Source organism: Prinia subflava, chromosome 12, assembly GCF_021018805.1.
Source record: "Prinia subflava isolate CZ2003 ecotype Zambia chromosome 12, Cam_Psub_1.2, whole genome shotgun sequence".
Classification (NCBI taxonomy): domain Eukaryota; kingdom Metazoa; phylum Chordata; class Aves; order Passeriformes; family Cisticolidae; genus Prinia; species Prinia subflava.
In genome coordinates, this window is record NC_086258.1 from 20,556,926 (window position 1) to 20,577,883 (window position 20,958).

General features: G+C 43.6%; 3 protein-coding genes across 12 annotated transcripts in view; 2 read left to right on the forward strand and 1 right to left on the reverse strand.

The window, feature by feature from the left end:
- Positions 1-223: 223 nt before the first annotated feature.
- On the forward strand, positions 224-4,461 carry LOC134557256 (nucleoside diphosphate kinase A). The gene is made up of 5 exons (XM_063410083.1): positions 224-551; positions 1,100-1,232; positions 1,757-1,858; positions 2,514-2,626; positions 2,934-4,461. The coding sequence occupies exons 2-5, from the start codon at positions 1,104-1,106 to the stop codon at positions 3,049-3,051; spliced, it is 462 nt and encodes a 153-aa protein (XP_063266153.1). The 5' UTR covers positions 224-551; positions 1,100-1,103; the 3' UTR covers positions 3,052-4,461.
- A 3,045-nt stretch (positions 4,462-7,506) lies between these two features.
- Positions 7,507-10,321, forward strand: LOC134557255 (nucleoside diphosphate kinase). The gene is made up of 5 exons (XM_063410082.1): positions 7,507-7,892; positions 8,092-8,224; positions 8,725-8,826; positions 9,538-9,650; positions 10,086-10,321. The coding sequence occupies exons 1-5, from the start codon at positions 7,522-7,524 to the stop codon at positions 10,201-10,203; spliced, it is 837 nt and encodes a 278-aa protein (XP_063266152.1). The 5' UTR covers positions 7,507-7,521; the 3' UTR covers positions 10,204-10,321.
- Positions 10,322-10,748: 427 nt separating this feature from the next.
- MBTD1 (mbt domain containing 1) overlaps positions 10,749-20,958 on the reverse strand; it is a 35,995-nt gene continuing 25,785 nt past the window's right edge. For all 10 annotated transcript variants that reach the window (XM_063410076.1, XM_063410073.1, XM_063410074.1 and 7 more), the window contains one exon: positions 10,749-14,600. In XM_063410076.1, coding sequence (XP_063266146.1) covers positions 14,482-14,600 — 119 coding nt within the window. In that variant the 3' untranslated portion in view covers positions 10,749-14,481. The remainder of the gene's footprint in view (positions 14,601-20,958) is intronic.

Sequence of the window (20,958 nt, forward strand, 5' to 3'; positions counted from 1 at the left end):
AAAGAGCTAATACAGTAAAACCGGAAAAAAACAAACAGAAGTAATGACCTCCTTTAAAGAGGAAACACAAGCAGAACAGAGCAACAACAAGATTTTTATTAAAATAATGCTATATGCCTTTTGTTAAATAAAAGCCGAGATCCAGCAGGCGAACCTGAAATGCTGGAAGGGCCGAGCCCGGCAGCCCCGCTGTCAGGGACGGGCGCTGGGTGGTGCGGGGGGATTTGGGGCAGGGGTCGGTGCCGGGTCCCCCGCGGGGTCGGGGCTGGGCGGGAGCGGCGCTGCCCGCGGGCGGGAGCCGCGCTGTGGCCATGGCAACCCGGGCGGGGGGGACACGGCTAAGCCGGGCGGGACCTGCGGTGACACGGCTCGACAGAGCCACCGCCGCGGGACACGGGCTGCCAGAGCCACCGGGGAGCCGGCGAGGGACACGGGCTGTGAGAGACACCGGGGAGCAGCGGCTGTACAGGCTGCGAGACCCGCCGGAGCCACCACCGGGGGACAGCGTTTGGCACAGCCGCCGGGCCACCAGCGGGGGACAAGGCTTCAAGGTTTGCCAGAGCCACGGGGTCACCAGCGGGTAACCGGATTGCGCGGCAGCAGGATGGGTCCCCTGTCCCCGGGCAGTGTCCCCGCACCCCGCGGAGCCTCCCCGCAGCCCCGCGCCCCTCACCTGCCCGCTCAGGTGTGCGCGGACACGCCCCTGCAGCGGCGCGGGGCCCGGAGCCCCTCCGGTCCTGCTGCTTTCCAATTAATAAATACATTAATAAGTTAATCTAATCTGCCTGTGGATTGATTTATTAATTTATTGCACAGCACTGGGAGATGATCCGTGGTGATCATTACTTCCCATTCAGAGCTTTTCTGATTTCAGTATTCAGTGATTGTTCCTACACTCGGCACCCTTCTGCTGCTTCAAATTCATTCCTGCAGCGCTTGGGAAAGCCTGTGTGCAGTCACTGGTTTGTCCAAACACTGGAGACCGTTCATTAGTGACCCTCAGATGCAGCCAATCTAATTACACTGATAGCAGACGGGGCTGGGATGGGCTGGGATTACACAGTCCCAGAATAACAAATTTAATTCTCTCCCTCCTCAGGACCATGGCGACCATCGAGGAACGCACCTTCATCGCCATCAAACCCGACGGGGTCCAGAGGGGGCTGGTGGGGGAGATCATCAAACGCTTCGAGAGGAAAGGATTCAAACTGGTAGCCATGAAATTAATACATGTAAGCTCTCCTCGACTGCTGTGTCTGCTTTTTTTGCCAGCTGTAGCCTTCAAATAGAGCAGCATGCTATAGAACAAATGTGGCTGCTCTAACATTCAAAACTGAAATTTTGAGAAGTTGTACTTGGGATGTTTTTGGAAAAGTTCCAATTCCCAGCTCTGGCTAAATGCTTTAGACGTGCTAAGCACACTAATTTTAGTAACTTGATGCCCTTAGTCTGAAGAGAATATTCTTTCAGGTGCATCCTATGCCTAACAAATATCTTTGAGTATTTTTCAAGGTCCCAGGTCACATAAACTGCGTGTATTGGCAACAGAAACTTTTCAAAGTTTAGTTGTGGTTAAAGGAAACAGTTCAAATTCATATCAACCAAAAGTGCTCCTAGCAAGGTGCAAGAAACACTGAATTTTGAAGTGCGTGCAAGTTTCAGGATTACCAGCGCTCTGTGGTTAATCTCTGTGATTTCACTATGCTCTTAAGTTCTTACTGTAAGCTTTTTTCTGTCTGTCTGGTTTTTAACCCAGGCCTCTGAGGACCTTCTGAGGGAGCACTACATCGACCTCAAGGACCGGCCGTTCTATGATGGCCTGGTGCAGTACATGCACTCGGGACCCGTTGTGGCCATGGTGAGCTCCTGGCAAGGAAAACCACACTGCTTGATTGTCTTCCCTGCAAGGAGATTGTGTCACCTGTTGGATTCTGGTTTATTCTTAAAAGGATTTCAAATCTGGATTCAAATACTGTGCTGTTAACTCTTTTTCTTTAATCTTTTCTCATAATCTTTCTCTCCTTTGAGTCAATTTGTTGAGGTAGACGGAAGGAGTAAAAGGGAATCAAAACCAGGTATACATAAGACATTAGGACCTTGAGAAACAGTAAACCTGCACAAAAGCCCCACTCTGAAATGTCATGTAGTAAGCAAGCTGAAAAGGGATGGTCAACTATTTTGACTCTATTTCTCTTTTTCTCCTTGATAAAGTATTTGTAAAATAGTTCAAGTCTAGTTCTCCCATGAGCAGACAGCTCTGTGAGTCTGACGTACTGAGATGGAAAATAGTTTTCTCCCCTCTCTGGGTGAGGAGGGGGATTGTACAGAAGGGGACTATGTGAGCAGATGCTTCAGGAATCTGACAGAAGAATTGGAGATAAAATATGTCTCACTGTGACAAATATTCAGATGGTGATTTGTGTCGTGATGGACAGCCCTGTGTTCTTGTGGATGGTATAATTTATCTACTGCTAAAATTTAATGATCTGAATGGATTTTTTTTTTTCCTGAAGGTGTGGGAAGGTCTTAATGTGATTAAGACTGGAAGAGTGATGCTGGGGGAAACCAATCCATTCGATTCCAAGCCTGGCACTATTCGTGGGGACTTCTGTGTCCAAGTTGGAAGGTAAATTTAAAAGCACTAAATACCGAGTGTTATGTCATGATATTTGCAGAAACTGTTCTCCATCCTTCTCCGTCTTACACACGGAGCTGCCATTCCCTGTGCCCATGTCATATTAGAATCTAAGGATGGGGATCAAGTCATGGTTGTCCCCACTGACAAAAATGAGGATCAAAGCTGGCACTGCCTATGCTGTGTCTTTTCCTACTTTACTGTTACTTAAAGCTCCTGTCCATAATGGGAATCACTTCAAAACAAGAAGCTTACTTTACTTTAAGGATTTTCTTTTATTCACCTTTTCTTTTCCTAGGAACATCATTCATGGCAGCGATTCTGTGGAAAGTGCTGAGACAGAGATCAATTTGTGGTTCACTCCTGAAGAACTGGTTGATTACAGAAGCTGTGCTCATGAGTGGATCTATGATTAACACCCAGCCTGTATCTCTGATATCCCCATGTCCATGAGCTGTTACGTGTGGCCGTAGGTTGGAGACAGAAATCATGGCTCGAGTCCTCTCGATCTTAAGACAAACAGCCTCTTTTATTGTTCAGATCCTTCTCATATAGAGAGTTCAAAACTCCCAGATCTAGACTGATTGGTCTGGCTCTTAACACCACCCAGCCCCCTGGCCAATGACACCCCTGCATGGGGTTCAGAGGAATTGCCTGAGGTCCCTGTTTGAGTTCAAATCCCTTCTACCATTGCTCACCCAGGCACTTGTTTTATTTCTAGGCTGGTCGAGTTTGGGGGGCAGCTTCAGACCAGCTGCACTGTGACAATGAGCAGCTGCCAGCCTCTAGCTATTCTAAAGGATTCCCTGGTAGAAACTTCAGAAAACAGTGAGGTTGCTCTGTTGTGGATGTTCAATAGAGTCACTTCTTGCTGCTCCTTTGATTTAAAAGCTGTCAAGTTATAGATGGAATTGCACATTTTAAAAGCCGCTTCTGGGATTGAGAGATATGAGGTGAAAACACAGAGCAGGTAACAGATATCTTTTTCTGAAGCACTTTATAGTCATAGAGAGTATTTTGGTAAATGTTATAAATACATATTATAATGTTGGCTTTTCACAAATATTAAAATGAATACTGTATGTATAATGTTGGAAAACTTTGCTGTGTTAATATAGTTTCTTTTATGTCTGCTATTAACAAAACTTAGAAATGGTGGTGTGATGAATTTTTTTTGTGATATTTCTTAGGCTATAGCATAATATTAAAATAGAGACTATGTGATGTAAAAATGCTTTTTGTAGCTAACTCAGAGAATGGTAAAGATAATCAGGAAATTCTTCACATTATCCTATCTGGATGAAGATAACAGCAACAGACACCAAAGGAAGAATTTATTCCCGGTGTTATCAGGGAGTGTGGGAACAGAGTGGAACCACAAGGAGAAATGGAATGGGGGCAGGTTGGGGGTTGAAACAAAGCAAAAAATGTTTGAATAATGCATGCAGGTCTATGAATATGCAACATGCTGGTGCATTTAAAGAAGTGTTTCTGAGATGGTAAGGTGTGCTCTTGGCTGAATGCCAAGCACCTGGCCACATTTTGCTTTATTCTGTCTCCTAATTGTCTTTTAATTAAACTTTTAAAATTTTACCAGAAAATGAAGTTCGTTTTTCACAGTAAACACACACACACAAAGGTAAAAATGTATTTGGTAAATAAATATGCAAATGGCTCAGAGTCAGAGGTTAACTTTGCTAAAACATTAGAGGACACTTGATGATGTGTAAATGCATTGATAATATGCTCAAATGTTGAGGATTTACTTAATATCAAGTCAAGTGTGTCCCATTTCCTAAAACAGCTGCAGAAAAATGCCCATTTCTCTCTACAGAACATGCTGTACCCATAAAGAGCTCAGCTCTGGCTTAAGTGACAACTGGCCTCCACACTGACACTTTTTCAGCTTGCTCTTTTTTCCTTCCACATGGGATTTATTCAGCATTTTAAGGAAAGATTAACCGGTCAGGCTTTATGAAATGTCCTTTTATGTGAAAAGAAGATTAATGTGAGGATGAATGAGGGAGATTCTACCTTCAGCCACTGCAGTGCAGCAGCTCTCTGACATTGCACAGAGCAATAAGTGGTGTTTGCTTTGCCTGCTGAGCAACTGATAATTTAGCTTTGTTCTCATTAGTGTCCTTTCCATACTAGCTGGAACTACAAAGCAAGCAGTCCTTGAATAAGTTGTTTCAGAAGTGACTTTAGCACTATAATTTTGTATTTATCTAATGATGTAAAGAAATACAATAATAATAATGCAGAAGGTGTTACAGTCTCAACAGCAGAAGTTGTACTGGATGAGAAAGTTGAGATTGATATTATGTATTTATTTCCCTGCAACATTTTATTCACTAGGAGCAAGAGTTTCATGGAATCAGTTGCTCAAACTCCACGATTTTTTCCCAAGTTCTTGTATCTGAATACTGAACTACGCAGTTATTGGAGGTTAGTTTTCTTCTGTCCCTTCTTACCCATAGAATTTTTCCCATAAGTTGCTAAAAAACACTGACTAAAAACTAGTTGCTAAAAGTACACTGGTACTTATGGATACTTAAGAAAAAAGAAGTGGCCCAGCTCAGGAGAAGGAGGACATGTGGTTGCATTTCTCTCAGCCGGGGGAGTTTCTCTCCGAGGGTCAGAGGTACTGCCGGAGTGAGGCAGGTGTGGGCCGGCGCTGGGGCAGCCGCAGGCTCAGTCTCGCCCTCGGCTGCGGAGGAGGTTTGGGGACACTGCTTGCCAAGGGAGCTCCGTGCTGCCGCCGGAGCCCAGCCCAGAGCTGTTTTCCTCCGCCGTGAGGTGCGCCTTTGCTTGTGGGAGCAGCTACCGAACCGGGACCCTGCTCAACCCACCTCACTGCGCCTTTGCTTGTGGGAGCAGCTACCGAACCGGGACCCTGTTCAACCCACCTCACTGCAGGAGGGGCCTGTCCCCATGTGCTCGGGTGCCCGGGATCGCGGGCTCGCCCCTCTCTGCCCTGCTGGGAGCTGGCCTGTCCCGCCCCCGCTGCTTCCCCGCACCGCTCCGAGCTTTCCCCACACGATAGCCCCGCACCCCCTGCCTGCCGAGATTCCAGCCACAGCTCCAGAGCTCCTGATACAGCAGCTCTTCCACCAGCTCGGGATTCCAGCTCATCCCTGCCCTTCCGGCTTGGTGCTCCTCAGCCGGGGCATCAGGGCCGATCAGGGTTTTGTGAAGCAAACCCTCTCCTCCATCCCGTCCCGTCCGGGCCGAGCCGCCATCACCGCCTGCTGCCCGAGCCGGCCCCGCAGCGCCCCCTGCAGCCGCGGGGGATCCTCACGGGGACAGCCCGGTGAGCCCCGGCCAGCCCCGAGCTCCGGCCCCGGTGCCGGCGGTGCCGCTCTGGGAGCGCCAGCGCTCCGAGACACGGGGCACAACACGCCGTGTCTGCGGCGGTGCGCTTTATAGCCACCAGGCTTGGGACGAGGAACTAGAGAAGGCTCTCTCAGATGTTCATTCTTCCAGATGTTACCGCAGAGAGACAGGGCAGGGTCCCGCGCTTGAATTTTAACCAGGGGGCAGAAGGGGTGGTACAGATAAGTGTTCGGTTCGGGTTAATACAGGGCAGGGTCAGGAGAGAGGGACAAAGAGACTGCAGAGGGGAAAACCTGGGATAAAACCCAAGATAAACCAGACACCGGAGGGTAACAGGAGCAAACCATAACGTAACAAAACCCCACCAGCTCAGCGAGAGCCACCAGCGCCTCCGCCGGCTGTGACCGGCACCAAGGGGAAAGAGCCCGCGGCCGAGAGGGGTCCCTGGGTTCCTGTGCGGGTTATTGTTAATGCCAGAGTTGTTGTTTGATTGATTGCCTTGTTATACATGCTAGGAAAGAACTATTATTCCTATCCTCATATCTTTGCCTGAGAGCCCCCTTAATTGCAAAATTATAATAATTCGGAGGGAGAGGGTTTACATTTTCCATTCCAAGGCAGGCTCCTGCCTTCCCTAGCAGATATATCTGTCTTTGAGACAACAGTGAATGTTGAATTAAAGAATGATAATACCTTATGGTGATATCGAGCTCCTAAAAAGAGATGGCACAAAATAAAACAATATTTGCTGTTTCTTCAGTGAAAAAAGGAGAAATTTTTAATATTTTGTTTTATATTTAATTAATGAGTATAAGCAGGGGGAATAAATTCTCTAAATATGAAGCTGTAGTTGAGGCTGTGAGCTTCTCTTCTGAAAATATTGTTATAGAGGATAAATCATTAGGTTAAAAGAAGTTGGAGGAAAGGGAATATGTGACAAACCTGAGCACAAGATGAGTATTCTCCAGATTAATCTTTGCTTGAAAAGTTACTTGAGGCTTTTTGATTCTACAAAATAGAGCAATATGGTTAATCTGGAGGTGTGGGGGCTGTCAGGAAGCTGCTGATTAGTTTCTAATGTGATGAGACTGGGAAGGGGTGGAGGTCAGCATTGCTGCATGGCTGAGATGCCTGAGCAGGTCCAGTGAAACCACTGATTGTCCCTGTGAAGACACTAACCTGCCCTTCAATAAGAGACAACGCAAGGACTGCAGAGGTTATTTCATTGATATCTCACCTGCAGTGCTGGTGTGCGGTTATAACTTGCCCAGGAAAAGGTGCTCTATCAGCTAGGAAAGGGTCAAGTAGTAAACATCATAAAAAGTTAACAACACACTCCCTACTTCATGTTGTGACATGCGTTCAGGGACTGTGAGGTTTTGACACTTGGCAGCTTCATCTTCCCAATAAAATTACCAATAATGTTCCTGGGTTATGGATCCCACATCACTTTCTGTGATAAATACGCTTTGGAGGAGCTGTAGCTGTGCTGCACGGTGCAGCAGAACCAGCCCTCAGGCCGCACCTGAAAGCAGCCAACCCAGCCAAAAATGAGTAAAAACTTATTTAGTTTTGTTAAATACCCACCGTCGTTTCAGTGCCTTAGCGGCTTAAGCCACAGTTGCTGCGTCCGTAAATTAATAAGCCTTGAGGTGGCAGAGGCGACAGGTGCGGCCAGGCCTGGCCAAGAGCCGCCCCTCGGCCGCCGGGCCCGGCAGCGAGCGCTGTCCTGCCCGGTCCCGTGTCAGCCCGGCCCGGCCCGGTCCCGCTCGGCGCTGGCGATTCCGCCCCCGAAGCGCCGCCGGGCCGGCGGCTCCTCCTCTGCGCGGGGCGGGGGATCTGCGCCCCGCCCGCTTCCTCCCGAGCCCTTTCCCCCGGCGGCAGCGGCGCAGGAGGCAGCGGCGGCAACAGCTCCGGAGAGGTGAGGCCGGGCCTGGCGCCGCGCTCCGGGGGCACGGGAGGTGCGGGCGGAGGGGCCCGGCGGGGCTCCGCGGGGCCGGGCCGGGCTGGCTGGGGCCGGGCACACGTTCGGCGGCGGTGCCGCGTGGCAGGGCGGTGCCGCCATGGCCGCCGCCGACCTTGAGGCCGCGCGTCCCCTCACGCCGCGCTCCCGCCCGCAGCGCCATGGCGGGGAACGGCGAGCGCACCTTCATCGCCATCAAGCCCGACGGCGTGCAGCGCGGGCTGGTCGGGGAGATCATCAAGCGCTTCGAGCAGAAGGGGTTCCGCCTCGTGGCCATGAAGTTCGTGCACGTGAGTGTCCGTGCCCCGCGCGGGTGGGACTCGCCACAGCCTCCCGGGAGTGTCCCGCGGGCTCCTCCTGCGGCACGGCGGGATCTAATGGCGGATGCAGCACGCGGCCCGCCCGCCTTCCTGCCCGCCACACGGCTTCTCCCCCTCCGTAGAAAGCGAATTGTGCTCCAGGGGTCTAATGCAGCCCGGCTGAGAGCTGGAACGGCCTTGGCTGAAAGGTTGTGTTGGGTAATGTCACCCCGGGATGCCGTACTCTGCTTATCACTGAGGGTCACTGCAGTGCAGAGAAATCGTATTGGCAATTCCCAGCTCCGCCACAAAGAACTCCTTTCATGTTACAGCAGGAGCTCGCACTGACTCCCACAGCAGCACTGCAGCAGTGTTGGGAACAGTGATTATTAGTGAATCTAATCACTAACGCCACAGTCTTACACCTGTAACACCTTTTGGTTAATGATATTCAGATAACGATGTTTAAGGTTACATCTGCCCTTTTAAAGGCCTCTGAAGACCTTCTCAAACAACATTACATTGACCTGAAGGACCGCCCCTTCTTCCCTGGTTTGGTTAAATACATGAACTCTGGACCTATTGTGGCCATGGTAAGTGGCTTGATTTTAGTTTAAGATTACTTTCTTGAATATATTTGTTTTGCTGTATAAATAGTTAGTAATATTCAGTGATAGCATTGCAGAAACATTTTTTTCAAACTACCTCGGTCTGATAAGGGGGAAAAGAACAAATTAAAATTAAGAAAATGAAATTATTATGTAACAAGAGAAGTGCAGAAATACATAAAGCAAAATTCCTGAAAGCAAATCTTCTGCACCAAAAAAATCTGTTTCCGGAAAAAAAAGGTCAGGCTGACACAAAAACCCAACTTCTGTGTCATTCATTCATACATTCCCCTCGAAACAAGGTCCTTGTTGTAATAGCATCTCCTGGTGGGATGGTGAACTGTGAGAGAACACCTAGCAGCAGGGTGTCCCTATTCTACCACATCACAAAGGGTGGGGAGTTGGCTTTGTAAATTAACTCTGATTAGGAAGTATACTCTGTATACAAAGATCAGGCTTGGTGAAGTATCTCCTTCACTGCAGTAACATGTCAATAGTACTTTTTACAATTACTTATGTTATCACATAACGTATGTTTTTTTCCTTGTCATCTTTACAGGCCTGAGAGAGAATCTAGGCAAGGTTAATATCTTTAGTTGTAGAGCCTTTGTTTGCAAAGTGTGGTAGAGCAAAGATGAAGTGTCAGTATTTTGCATAAGCACAGCTTAACAGAAGTTTTATGTTTTTTACTTTAAGGTTTGGGAAGGACTCAACGTTGTTAAAACTGGGAGGGTAATGCTGGGGGAAACCAACCCTGCAGACTCCAAGCCTGGCACCATCCGTGGTGACTTCTGCATTCAAGTGGGAAGGTTTGTACTCAGTCTATTAATTGATACTAAAACCTCAACACCTCCTACTCACTGTTTACCTGCCAACACAAAAACTGTTGGCAGTCTTTTATTCTAGAAAGCCAGAACTGGTGGTAGATACTTTAGTCTGATGTCACTTCATTTGCAGGTCACAGTGCATAGCTGCTGCTTAGGAAAGTGGTGCAGAGCTGACTTGATTTGCAGTGCAGCTTCTCCCCAGAGCAGCATGTAAGCTCAGGCAGGGGCTGGTGTAGAACAGTAGCTCTAGAGAGACCCTGATAGGCATAATTAGCTCCTGGGGGTGTTGGAACACTCCACCTGAAATATCAGCAATAGTCTCCCCAGTCTAGATGCTTCATCCAAGTTTTTGTAAATTGAGAACAAGGCTGCTGAAAGAGTATTTTTACAGGGAACAATGTTTGTCTCCTTCCGCAGGAACATCATCCATGGCAGCGACTCCGTGGAGAGTGCACAGAAGGAGATCAACCTGTGGTTCAAACCCGCAGAGCTCATCGACTTCAAGCCCTGTGCACATGACTGGATCTATGAATGATGGATTCAACAGTGATCTGTGCCTTCCAAGACCTCATCTCATTCCAGCTGCTGCCCTGAGGGCAACCTCAGCTATCTTAGTGCTGAAAGGGACTGTCCAATAAATGCCTGTGTGCTAATTCCTTGTGGTGCATTCACTTACAGACTCCTGTTCAAATACTCATAGAAGTAATTTTAGTCATTCAGGAACCACTGACACGTGGCCCTGGCACAGCTGCTGGACTCGAGCAGATTTGCAGAGGGAGAGCTGAAGGGAGGCTGCAGCTGCTTTTCACAGCTTAGAGGAAATAAGGGATACCACAAAATTTCCCTCCTTACACAAATATTAATACTAAATGAAATGAGACTGAGTGCAAAGCTTGCTCTCTGAAATGTTTATCTAATTCACCTTCTCTTATCAAACCCCTCACCTTGTGCTCAGGGCCCCACACAATTTGTTGTCACACCAACATGCTTTAAATTAAAATACACATTTTTATGCATTGTGGATATTTTTAATAGGGTTAAGAGTATCTTTTAAACAAAACCATCACTATTCAGAAAAAAGACTTTTAATCATTTTTATTTTGTGTAAAAAAGGCAAATTTAGTGAATTATTTTCATCTTGTACACAAAGTTATAATTTTAATGCTTTTCACATCCATGCTGAAAATCTGCAGTCTCGTAAAAATGAAAGTAACATTAATTTCTCCAAAAGCATTTTTTCACTGAGTTATGTACATTGCATGAGAAAGCTTCAAATACTCTCTCACTGACCACACAAATTACCAAGAAAATAAAAGATTAAATTTGTACAGATATTGATCTATATATCAAATACATACAGAAATGATGTAAAAACCCATTTGTTTAGTCTTGATTCCCGCCCCATCATTTTCCCAGGGGCCGAAGCTGATGCCTTTTTTGTATAAATGGCTGTGGCTTTTCACTTTAAATATGAAAAAAATCAAAAGGAAGAAAAATTCAGCGGAAATCACAGTTTTTAAAAATCCCTTCCCAATAAAGGATTATTACCAAATATATTAGCACCATCATACAAAGATCAAGGGAGGGTATTCACAGAAAACAATAAAAAAACCAAAACAAACACTGAAACCCGTGTTAGTATCCATAGAACAAGGAATCAATAACTGCTGTAGCTTTCCTCAGATGCAGCAAGGATCAGGTTAGAGAGTTCTACTGAAAATAACGTCACAAAGATCAGCAGAGAGATTTGAACAAGAAAAGGGGCAGCAGCCAAGTCAGGGACAGGGCTTGGGCTGCCTCATGGTCAGAAAAACCTGTGCCAAACACCAGATTTAGTCTGACCCCACTGAAGGTTTTAGGTGTCCAACATTCACTGCTCTCTCAGCCAGGTACCGTGGCTTGAAAGCCAGGAGACGTTTCAGAGCCACGGGAATGCTTTGCAAAGCCAGGGGCTGCCACAGCCACGCCCCACAGGCTCTCTGGGGATCACATCCCTTGGTAGCACCTTGCTCAGGTCTGCCCTGAGCTTCTCAGCAAGTGACTTCCAGCAGCTCCTCCCATGGTTTGCTTAGCACAGATGTCACTGGAGTTGACAATTACACAACTGAGGCATATTATGAACTCAGAGACACAAAAGACATTTCACCGACTGCTGAAGTCACACGGGTACCCGAGAACGTACATCACCTCACAGAACTTAGTGTTTGATGAGTAACAGAGTATTAGAAAGTCTGACTGACTTTAGAACAGATTCTTACATTTCTCCCAACACAGAAGTGTGTTAAGAACTAATTTTCCCTCTTGAAGGGAAGACCGACTCTGAAATCAGGGATGAGCCTGGGCAATACTCAGTTCAGTGACCTGGCAATGCACCTCACTCATTAACTAGCCCAACCTTCTACACTATGACACACTAATTAATGCAACAGTTTTTCTATTGAAGTCAGAAACTGTTGATGAGACAAGAAAGCAAGACTGTGAGAACCTTGTTCCAGCTGATGGGACAACCTGCAAGTTGTTGCATTAAAAAAAAAAAAAAATCAATACTGCAATACTTACCAAATGGAATCAATGCTTGCAGAGCTGGATTTTACAGCAGATTAAATTGAGAACACAGGAAAACAATCAAGGCTCAAAGTGTCACTACAATGGTCTCTAATCCTAGTTCTCCAATCTAGGCTGTTCAAAATAAACATCATGGGTGGGTCAGAATCTGAGATAAGGTATTTGAAGTCTACCAGGTCCAACAAAGTCCTTTTTATGGCTATTTCAGAGAGCTGAAATGTCTTTACCACCTGAAGTTACAGATTCTTGTAATCAGATTAACAGATTCTGTCAATAGAAGAAGCTGTTGTTAAAAACAGGTTGTTATTTAAGAAATTTTACCAGTAAGGGAGAAAAGAATTCCAGACATTCCTACACTATACAGGACATGTTTTACTTCCAGTAGTAAATACAAAACTTTACATAATTAACCCCTCTTGCATAGAATGAGGTAAACCTGTGCATATCACCAATACTATGTACCCAAAGCTGGAGCAATATTTTAGAAAATTATCAAATTGCTGGTTTTCAACTTTCTATGCACTTTTTTTATTTTAAGCTCAGACAACAATATACAAAAATGGTCTCCTGGGGCTCTGTGGGTTGATATCCTAAAGTATTTCTTAGGCTGTAGGAATACAGATGTTGATTATTTTTGATCATTTTTTTTAAGCCCTAACTTACGGTCAAGAGCCAGATGATCACTGCACTGTTCCAAAGGGGACCTGTGAAGACCCAGAAGCACTTACAGAACTTATGAGATAATTCCTGAGAGTTTAGTTAATGAACCTCACTGGTAAAAGCTAAAGCTCTTGATGCACGTTCTTCCAGTCACAGCTCTGCAGGGCTGATCAACCACCTCACTCATCAATTCCATTTACAGAAATGTACAAAGGTTAAAAATATGGAAAGATAAAATCCAAATTATTAAGAGCTCCTGCAAAAATACTTTGTGTTTAAGCGGTCATATTTTTCACCTTTTTATGTGACTTTTGCCTTTTTAAGTTGACCAGGTGGGGCTAATGGGATGCTTGACATGAGACAAAAATTCCAGGCAACAGGCAAATTCAGTTTCTGAATTATAGACTAAAACCCTGTGATTTTGATACTGTTCTCAATCTCAACTCCTATGTTACACTATTGTAGCAAGACATGAATATTGCAGGCTATGCAGGACTGAACTAATTTTTAGTCTGTAATGTAGGGCTCCTTTCAGCTCACCTGAAATCATGTGGCATATTAGTTCTGAATGGTCACAGATAAATAGTTAAAATGGCAAGGAAACACTTAGGGCTTTCTGAATGGGAAAAAAAAAAAATCACAAGAATACTCACAAGTTCCTTCCCACTACCAAGGGAGTCCTTAGTGACTGTCCATCTAAGCTGCATCTTCAGTCAAAATTCAGAGCTACAACTAATCTTCCAATGAGAGAATTCTCTGAAGTTCCAGTTTGGCATAGGGCTCTGTAAACATTTGCTGAAGCATTCCAAGACTACAGACATTCATATACAGACAGGAGCTTTGTAGATCCAATACAATGCCCACTGCAGTCAACAGAGACAAGGCTACTGATATTAATGGGCACTGAATCAGACCCTAAGGAACGTTAAAAAACAAAACCTTATATAAAAAAGGATATTTTAAACTAAATAAAAACACCTTGAAAAGTTAAAATCTTCCTCAGGCAATGGCTCCGTTGCACTTGGGGCTACTCACTGAGTAGAGCTTTACAGATCATCTTCCACATATAATTTATGCCTCTAAATCAGGGCTTTAAAGCCTTATTTTCACAATTAAAAAACCAGAGGCGTGACCAGTGCAGTTCACAAGAGTCTAAAAGTCTCCCAACTTGTACCAAAAAGGTTCATTTGTTATGACAGTTCATTTGTATTTGCAACTATATCTTCCTCCAACTGCTTTCCACAATCATGCGAAATAAACTTTAATCTTACCAAAAAATTAGGATTTCAGTTCTTGTTAACAATGCACAATAAATCTGAAATTGAAAATATTACAAAATTCTTTCAAAAGCTTCAAATACAACACAAAAGTGTCCTTTGTTTTTTGTTTTTAATAAATTGAAAAATCTTTTTCACTAAAATAGTTTCCCCACCCTTCCAAAAAATTCTGAACTGAGTCTAATTCATCTACATTTAGCGAAGCGCCCCAGGCAGAGTCACCTGAACTGCACCATCCAAGTGGGAACAGAATCAGTCAGTCTTGGAAAAAGGTTCTTTTCCTGCTGTGCCACTCACTCCTGGGAGCTGCCTCAAGGTTCCTGTTTGATGTAGTAGCTGGCAGAGCCATTGCTTTCCTGGTCAGATGTTCCCTGCAGGAAGCTGTACTCCTCTCCATCCAGCAACTCCTCCTTCAGCTGTAATGAAGTCACTAAAAATCAAAAATTCACATTAAACATCTATATAATTTAAAGGGCAAGTTTTCCTTTAATTTACTTAATATTACTGATATTGGGAGCATCCCAGATTCCCCATTTTCTTATATTCTGCATTTTAGTGATGCTTTAACGCTCAGGATCCCACAGAGAATAGACACTTTGTGAGTGCAGATGGAGCCCAAAGTTATGCTCTAATATTAACATGTTTCAAATCAATTAAAATAATACATTCTCTGCCAGATTTTCTCAAGAACCGAGTATTTTAAACCACTAACTTTTAAACCACTTTGATTCCTATTTAGTCTTTACACAAGTGAAAATGAGATTGAAAATGGCCAACAGTTAACCTACAATTCAAATTACTTAGCCTAGTTACTGCAAACAATCTGTGAGAGGCAACAAAATATATTGAAAAAGATTTCCCAATCCATCATTAAAATTTTAAGATCCCAGAAGGTAAGTTTCATTGAAGCAAAACATTTTTTGGTAGTTTTAATCTTCTCTCTTCTTTTACCAAAATTAAATGGAAATGAAATTAAGACAAAGATGTTATGAATAGCAATCATGTCACGATTACCTTTCCAGTTTCATTAATGAATAGAGATTATTATCAAAATATGAGCACAATGAAAAGAACACTGAAAGCAAAACATGTAAACGTTTATTAAAGGTGCAGTACCCACATTAAAGGGTTGATTATACAAAAATAAATGATTCTCTATGACCAAATGAATGAGAAAATATCAAAGTTTATAATTACTGAATATAAAGTTTATATATATAGTCAATGCGTCTTGAAATGCAGAAATATGGTGAAAAGAAAAAACCCCAACCCAGAGCCTGCTGCTATTGATAACCCTGCAGTAATTTACAGGCTGGTTGATTATTCTTTTATAAATATTCTATGTTGAAACAAGCTCTGGAGCTAAATAAAAATAAAATTTGAAAATTAAGTTACCAGAAGATGTCAAAAGCTGCTGCAGCATAATGCAAGCTCTCCTCATCTTTCTTTAATAGATTCTTCTTCCCACTTACACAGCCCACAATCCCTTCCTTATTTTTTTCTCCCAAATACTTTTCCCTGCATCATGCCCAACTTTGAGAAAGATTCCTGATCTCTGGGGTCAACAGAGTGCTGTCTAAATGATAACACACATCTGGCTACTAAGCTACAATGTCTTAAGCAAAGGCTACACAGAGGTCAGGGATACAAACCAGCCCACCACGCACATTGCTTCTCTTCTCTGCCCTAGGCAGGAAACTCCTGAAGGCACAGCAGTAACAGAGGTTGCTGTGATTTGGATTGTCTCTGGCTCATTTGGCCTGAAGTCCTGGCATCTGGATGTCCAATGACATCTTACTTAATTTGTTCCTATTAAACAGCTTTTAACTACAATCCTCCATTAGAAAAGCTTAATTACAGCTACACACCAAATTACTTGAAAGAAGAAAAAAGGAAAACTAATGGAAGTCATCCAGCTGAAGGAAGAGGAATGCAGATGGGCCAGGTACTCCCTTTTTACAGTGTCTCAGTGACTTGCCAGGACAGAGACAGACTGTGTGTGAGGCCATGACATTCAAACCTCCCAAAAATGAAGCAACATGCTCCAGAGTTGGAAAAAATCTCTGGGAAGAGTCTCCCTCCTCTGCAAGGCTGGCTGTAGGTTCTTTCTAAATATGAAGGAGTGCAACAGGTGAATTTCAGTGCTTAAGAGATCATTTCAGATGACTGAAAGATGAGAAGTACTCACGCATCCTAAAGCAGCACCAGGAATTTGCTAGAGAGCAAAATCACTTCATACAAACCAAAGTAAAGAAGTGCTGAACCTTTCTCCTGTGCTCATGACAATACAAAAGGGGAAAGAATTGGGTTTGAACCTCACTGACATCTCCCATGGTCAAGAAGTTCAGGAACAGAAGCTGTTTTGTTATTCATCTTCCACTGACTCCATTCAAAGCCATGCAAACATCCCCTGCACTGTGCTTGCACATGTCCTACACCTACTGCAGTATCAGGCAATGAATGATGCTGTAATTAATGTATGCATGTAATTAATGAGTTCTGACCAATCTCAAACGTGTTCTAAACTGATTAGATGGTCTCAAGGTGATGCCTCCTTCCAAGAGACTGAAAATGTAGCGTCTTGCTGGTTTCAATATAAACACAAACATCTTTGGACAATGACAAGGCTACACCACAAACAAAATTAATTTTGTCCAGCCTTAACCAAAACTCAGTGATAAAAAGTTCCCCTAGACTGATCATAGAAAGCATTGAGAATCAGACACCAAGGAACACAGGTGTTTCACAGGAACTGTGAGAACTAATGACACAGAAATTCAGACTGTGTATGTCTTTGCACTATAGAAATGCAATGCAGGTGTAGATTTGGCATAAGAGAAGAACAACTGTGCAGAAATAGATGCTCCAGAACATTCTCCCCTACGCAAGGCTGCTCTTTGGCATCATGGGCTTTGTTAAACACAGCATGTACACATCAGTACCAACATGAAGTGAAACTAAAGGAGTCCTTGAGAGGTGTGTAGAAGAGAATAAAGGTTTTCCTCAGGGCCTAAAGGTGGCATGTGGGTTTCTTTTTCCCAGTCTGTTAATGAATAACACATGGACAAGAGAGACTGTTCTGGATGTATTCCAGAGTCAGTAGAGAGTACTGACAGGGCAGCCCATGTAGACTAAGGCAAGCTTAAGGGAATAATCAAACAAATCTGAGGCTAAATCTATCAACCTAGCGACTGTCCTGCAGGGAGAGCATCACTCAGTCTGACAGCTCCTATTGCCATAACATATTTGTTAGCTATAATCTGCTGCATTATATGTCAGGAAAAGGGAAGAGAAGAACTACCAGATCTTCAAAGTGAACTTGTATAATTGAAGATTGATTTCATTATGTAAACTATACTTCAGTAAGTTCAAAATTTTAATCAAATTCAATATTACTGATTCATTTTAAGAGTTTTTCCCTGCTCACTCATACAGATGCACAATTACACAGCTTCAAATATATTTTCTTAGTAATCCACAAAATTTCAAATAACACATTCCAAAGATATTTTCTCAGATAACTGCCTTTCTCTGATACAATGACAAAAATGTTTATTTGCAGCATATAGTTATTTTCTCTGCAAAGGATAATACACAATAATGACCTACTTACATCTGATATTCCCAGACTCACATTACTGTTCAATTTTACAGGGTGCATTTCTGGATTTTAACACTCTGCAGAGCCCCTTGGGATTCTCAGTAAGCCACACCACAACCTTCCTCCTCTGAAGCTCTAAACCAGCTGTAACCCTCTGCTATGATTAATTCAGTGACATGGTGCATCAATGAGAATGAAAAGCCCTCCAGCAGAAAAAATTAAACCAACTAAAATTCAAAGGTAGAAAAAAAAAAAAAGGAAAAAATAAGGATTGGATGAGTCAGCACATGCCACCCTGGACCATAGCTTCCCACTCTGCAGTGACACACTGCTGTGAACAGTTACCTGTTTGGAGGCTGGGACTGAATTCCTGGCTATTCCTGGGAGGCTGGAAGGCCTCAGGGGCTGTCTGTGCTGGAAGGGCTCGGTATAGAGGAGGAATCAACTTGACATCCCCAGGGAAGCTCCTCCGCACCTCACCTGCCATGGGTGGGCTGGACAAACTGACAGGTTTCTTCCCAACTGGTATCTTCCTCTCTAAACATCAAGTCAAACTAAAATAAACGCTCGGGTTAAAGTGCATCAGGCAACTCTGACTGTTCACTGAGAAATGGCTCTGACTGATATTCACCCATTCTCAAAAACCAGGGCCTGTACAATGGCATCATTCAGTTATTACGGGGAAGATTGTTCTCAAAAACCACACTGCAGTCCCTGAATTCTGCAGGCTAGGTAGGGCTTCAAGGGAATTGCTCAATACCATGACCCACTTATTTCATGCTCTATCACTGAAATACAAATGCTGTGAATTTCTTCTGCTGCAGCTACACTGCACAGTGACACACGTTCCTCTACCTGGGCACCCAAGAGATCTGGGCTCAGTTTCAGGCTGCAGTTGTTTCAGTGTGTGTGCCTAAGAGACAGAAAATTGCTTCTGGGGAAATAATCCTCTCCAGACAAAGTTTGTTACCTCTAAAAATGCATGCTCTTAATTCCTTAGAATGGTAGTTCCCATTTTTACAGTGCCTTACAAACACAATCATTTCAGCACGTAGAAAAAACTTCTAAAATGCCCTTGAATTATTAAACACTGCATTTCATGAAAAAAACTTATTAAAACATTTCCCATACAAACTACCATGTTTCTCCTTTATCACTAAGATGCTCCCATTCTGAGCTCAAGGCACACTCTCTGATATTGAGGGTACAAGATCTCTAACATAAATCACTGCTTTCAGCTACATCAAAACTGTGGCTGCTGATGCTTCAGTCCTATCAGCACTGTCAGACAGACAAACAAAAGCCCAGCCCTGAAAAGGTAACTGATTATGTATATGCTAAAAATACCACTCTGCTTAAATATTCTTCTTATAAGACAACTTTAAGATGAGCTTTTTAGCGAGATTAATGAGGAAGAATGGTGTCTACAGAATCCCAACCTTGAAAATATGTGGGTCAGATTATGGTTTCAGTAATCTTATTCTGATACACAGACCCAAGAGAAGCAAACAATCCCAGCAGATATTGCATCCTTCCTTATCAATTAATTGTTCAGGCATGCTGGCATGTTTCCCTTCAAGAAGTCACCTGCACAGCCTTCTAAAGCAGCAGGCACACAGCACAAAACCCCACTTAGTGAAACAAGCACTATTGGAAAGGGAATTGGGGGAGATTCTGAAGTATCCCCAAAAGCATTCCTGAAGTGTTCACGATGCAATCAGTTCTGCTTCCCAGAGAACATGTGCACTCCCAGAGCTCCCAGGAAGGGGACACTGCAGCAGAAATCTGCATCATTACACACAGCAGAATGACTCAGTGACATCCTGGGCTGTGTTGTGAGAAAAATGTGTGGAAATAACCCCTAAAACTAATCTAATTTACAACACAGAGTTTCTTGTTAATTATCTGTGGTGACTTTACATGCTACCATAAAAACATCCCAGCTGCATTATATGGTTTTGTGACTGAAATCCTTTACAAAGTAACGTTCTATTTTATTTACAAGTGCTGAACAAGAAAAAGCTTCAGAAGACATTTTTAGTGTTATTTCCTGTGACTCAGCACTTCTGTTGCCATAACCTACTTAGAAAAAACCCACACAGGAGGTAGCTGGCTCTAACTCTTCATGACCTTGTTCTCTCATATTCTGGTGATTAAGAGGATTTCTTGGTATTGAGCAAACAGTTTCAGAACACAATCAGTTTTCCTTGCTTCCACAGGCAATATTTACCTTAGGTTAGTGAGAAATGAAGAACAAATTTTCCTAGACGAAATTTTCCAAAGCTAAAGCTTCCTATGGCACTAAGTAAGAGGAATTTTCCAGGGTCACACTTACTGTAAGATTGGTAGCAGAGGTATTAGGAAAGGGATAAGGTAAGGAGCATGATGGTCTAGAACAGCTTGCTAAACAAAATCTGCTCAGACAGTGCAGAATTATCCAAAAACAGGTCCTACACAAAGGTAATTAACCACAGAGCCATATTTCCCTAGCTTAAAGCAAAAGCACTCACATCTTTCCCCAGATATTCTCAAATCAGGAGTTTTCCAGGAGCCGAATTCTATTTAAAAAATACTGCTGCAAGATTCTGAAAAGGATCTGGATTTTACTGTTTATTTTACTGTTTATTTCCTCCATCATCAGAAATGAAAAGCAGTGCAATGTTTGAGGCACTTAAGAGGTTCTAAGAACTTCCCAGACACCTGTTTTACCTGTGGCACTCACCACCCAACTTCTTTTCATGCCCAAAGATCAAATACAGCAAAGGTTGTATTCTCAAGGACTGGGCAAAAAGGTTCCAATTGGCCTTAACAGATCCATTCACAAATTCACCAGGAAGACACAGTTTTAATTCCTCACGTTGGTTCTATACAACAACAAAACACTCTGGAAATAAGACTAAGTTAAGCAAGCTAATTCTATATTTTGACAATTTGATTCCAAGGGAAACAATTACTGTGGAAAGTACCTGAACACTGCAGATTCTTAGAATGTCATTACTGTGTTTTACTGTGACAAGAACAGCCACGTACAGCAATGCTGTTTGTTTCTGCAAGTAATAATACAGAAGCTTAATTTACATAGATGCCTAGACCAAAATATCTGGCAAATAAGTAGCTTTTTGGTTTCAAAGAGAAGCCAGTTAGATGATAATTTAAATTTTCTACACCTCATTCTTTCTGATCCCAG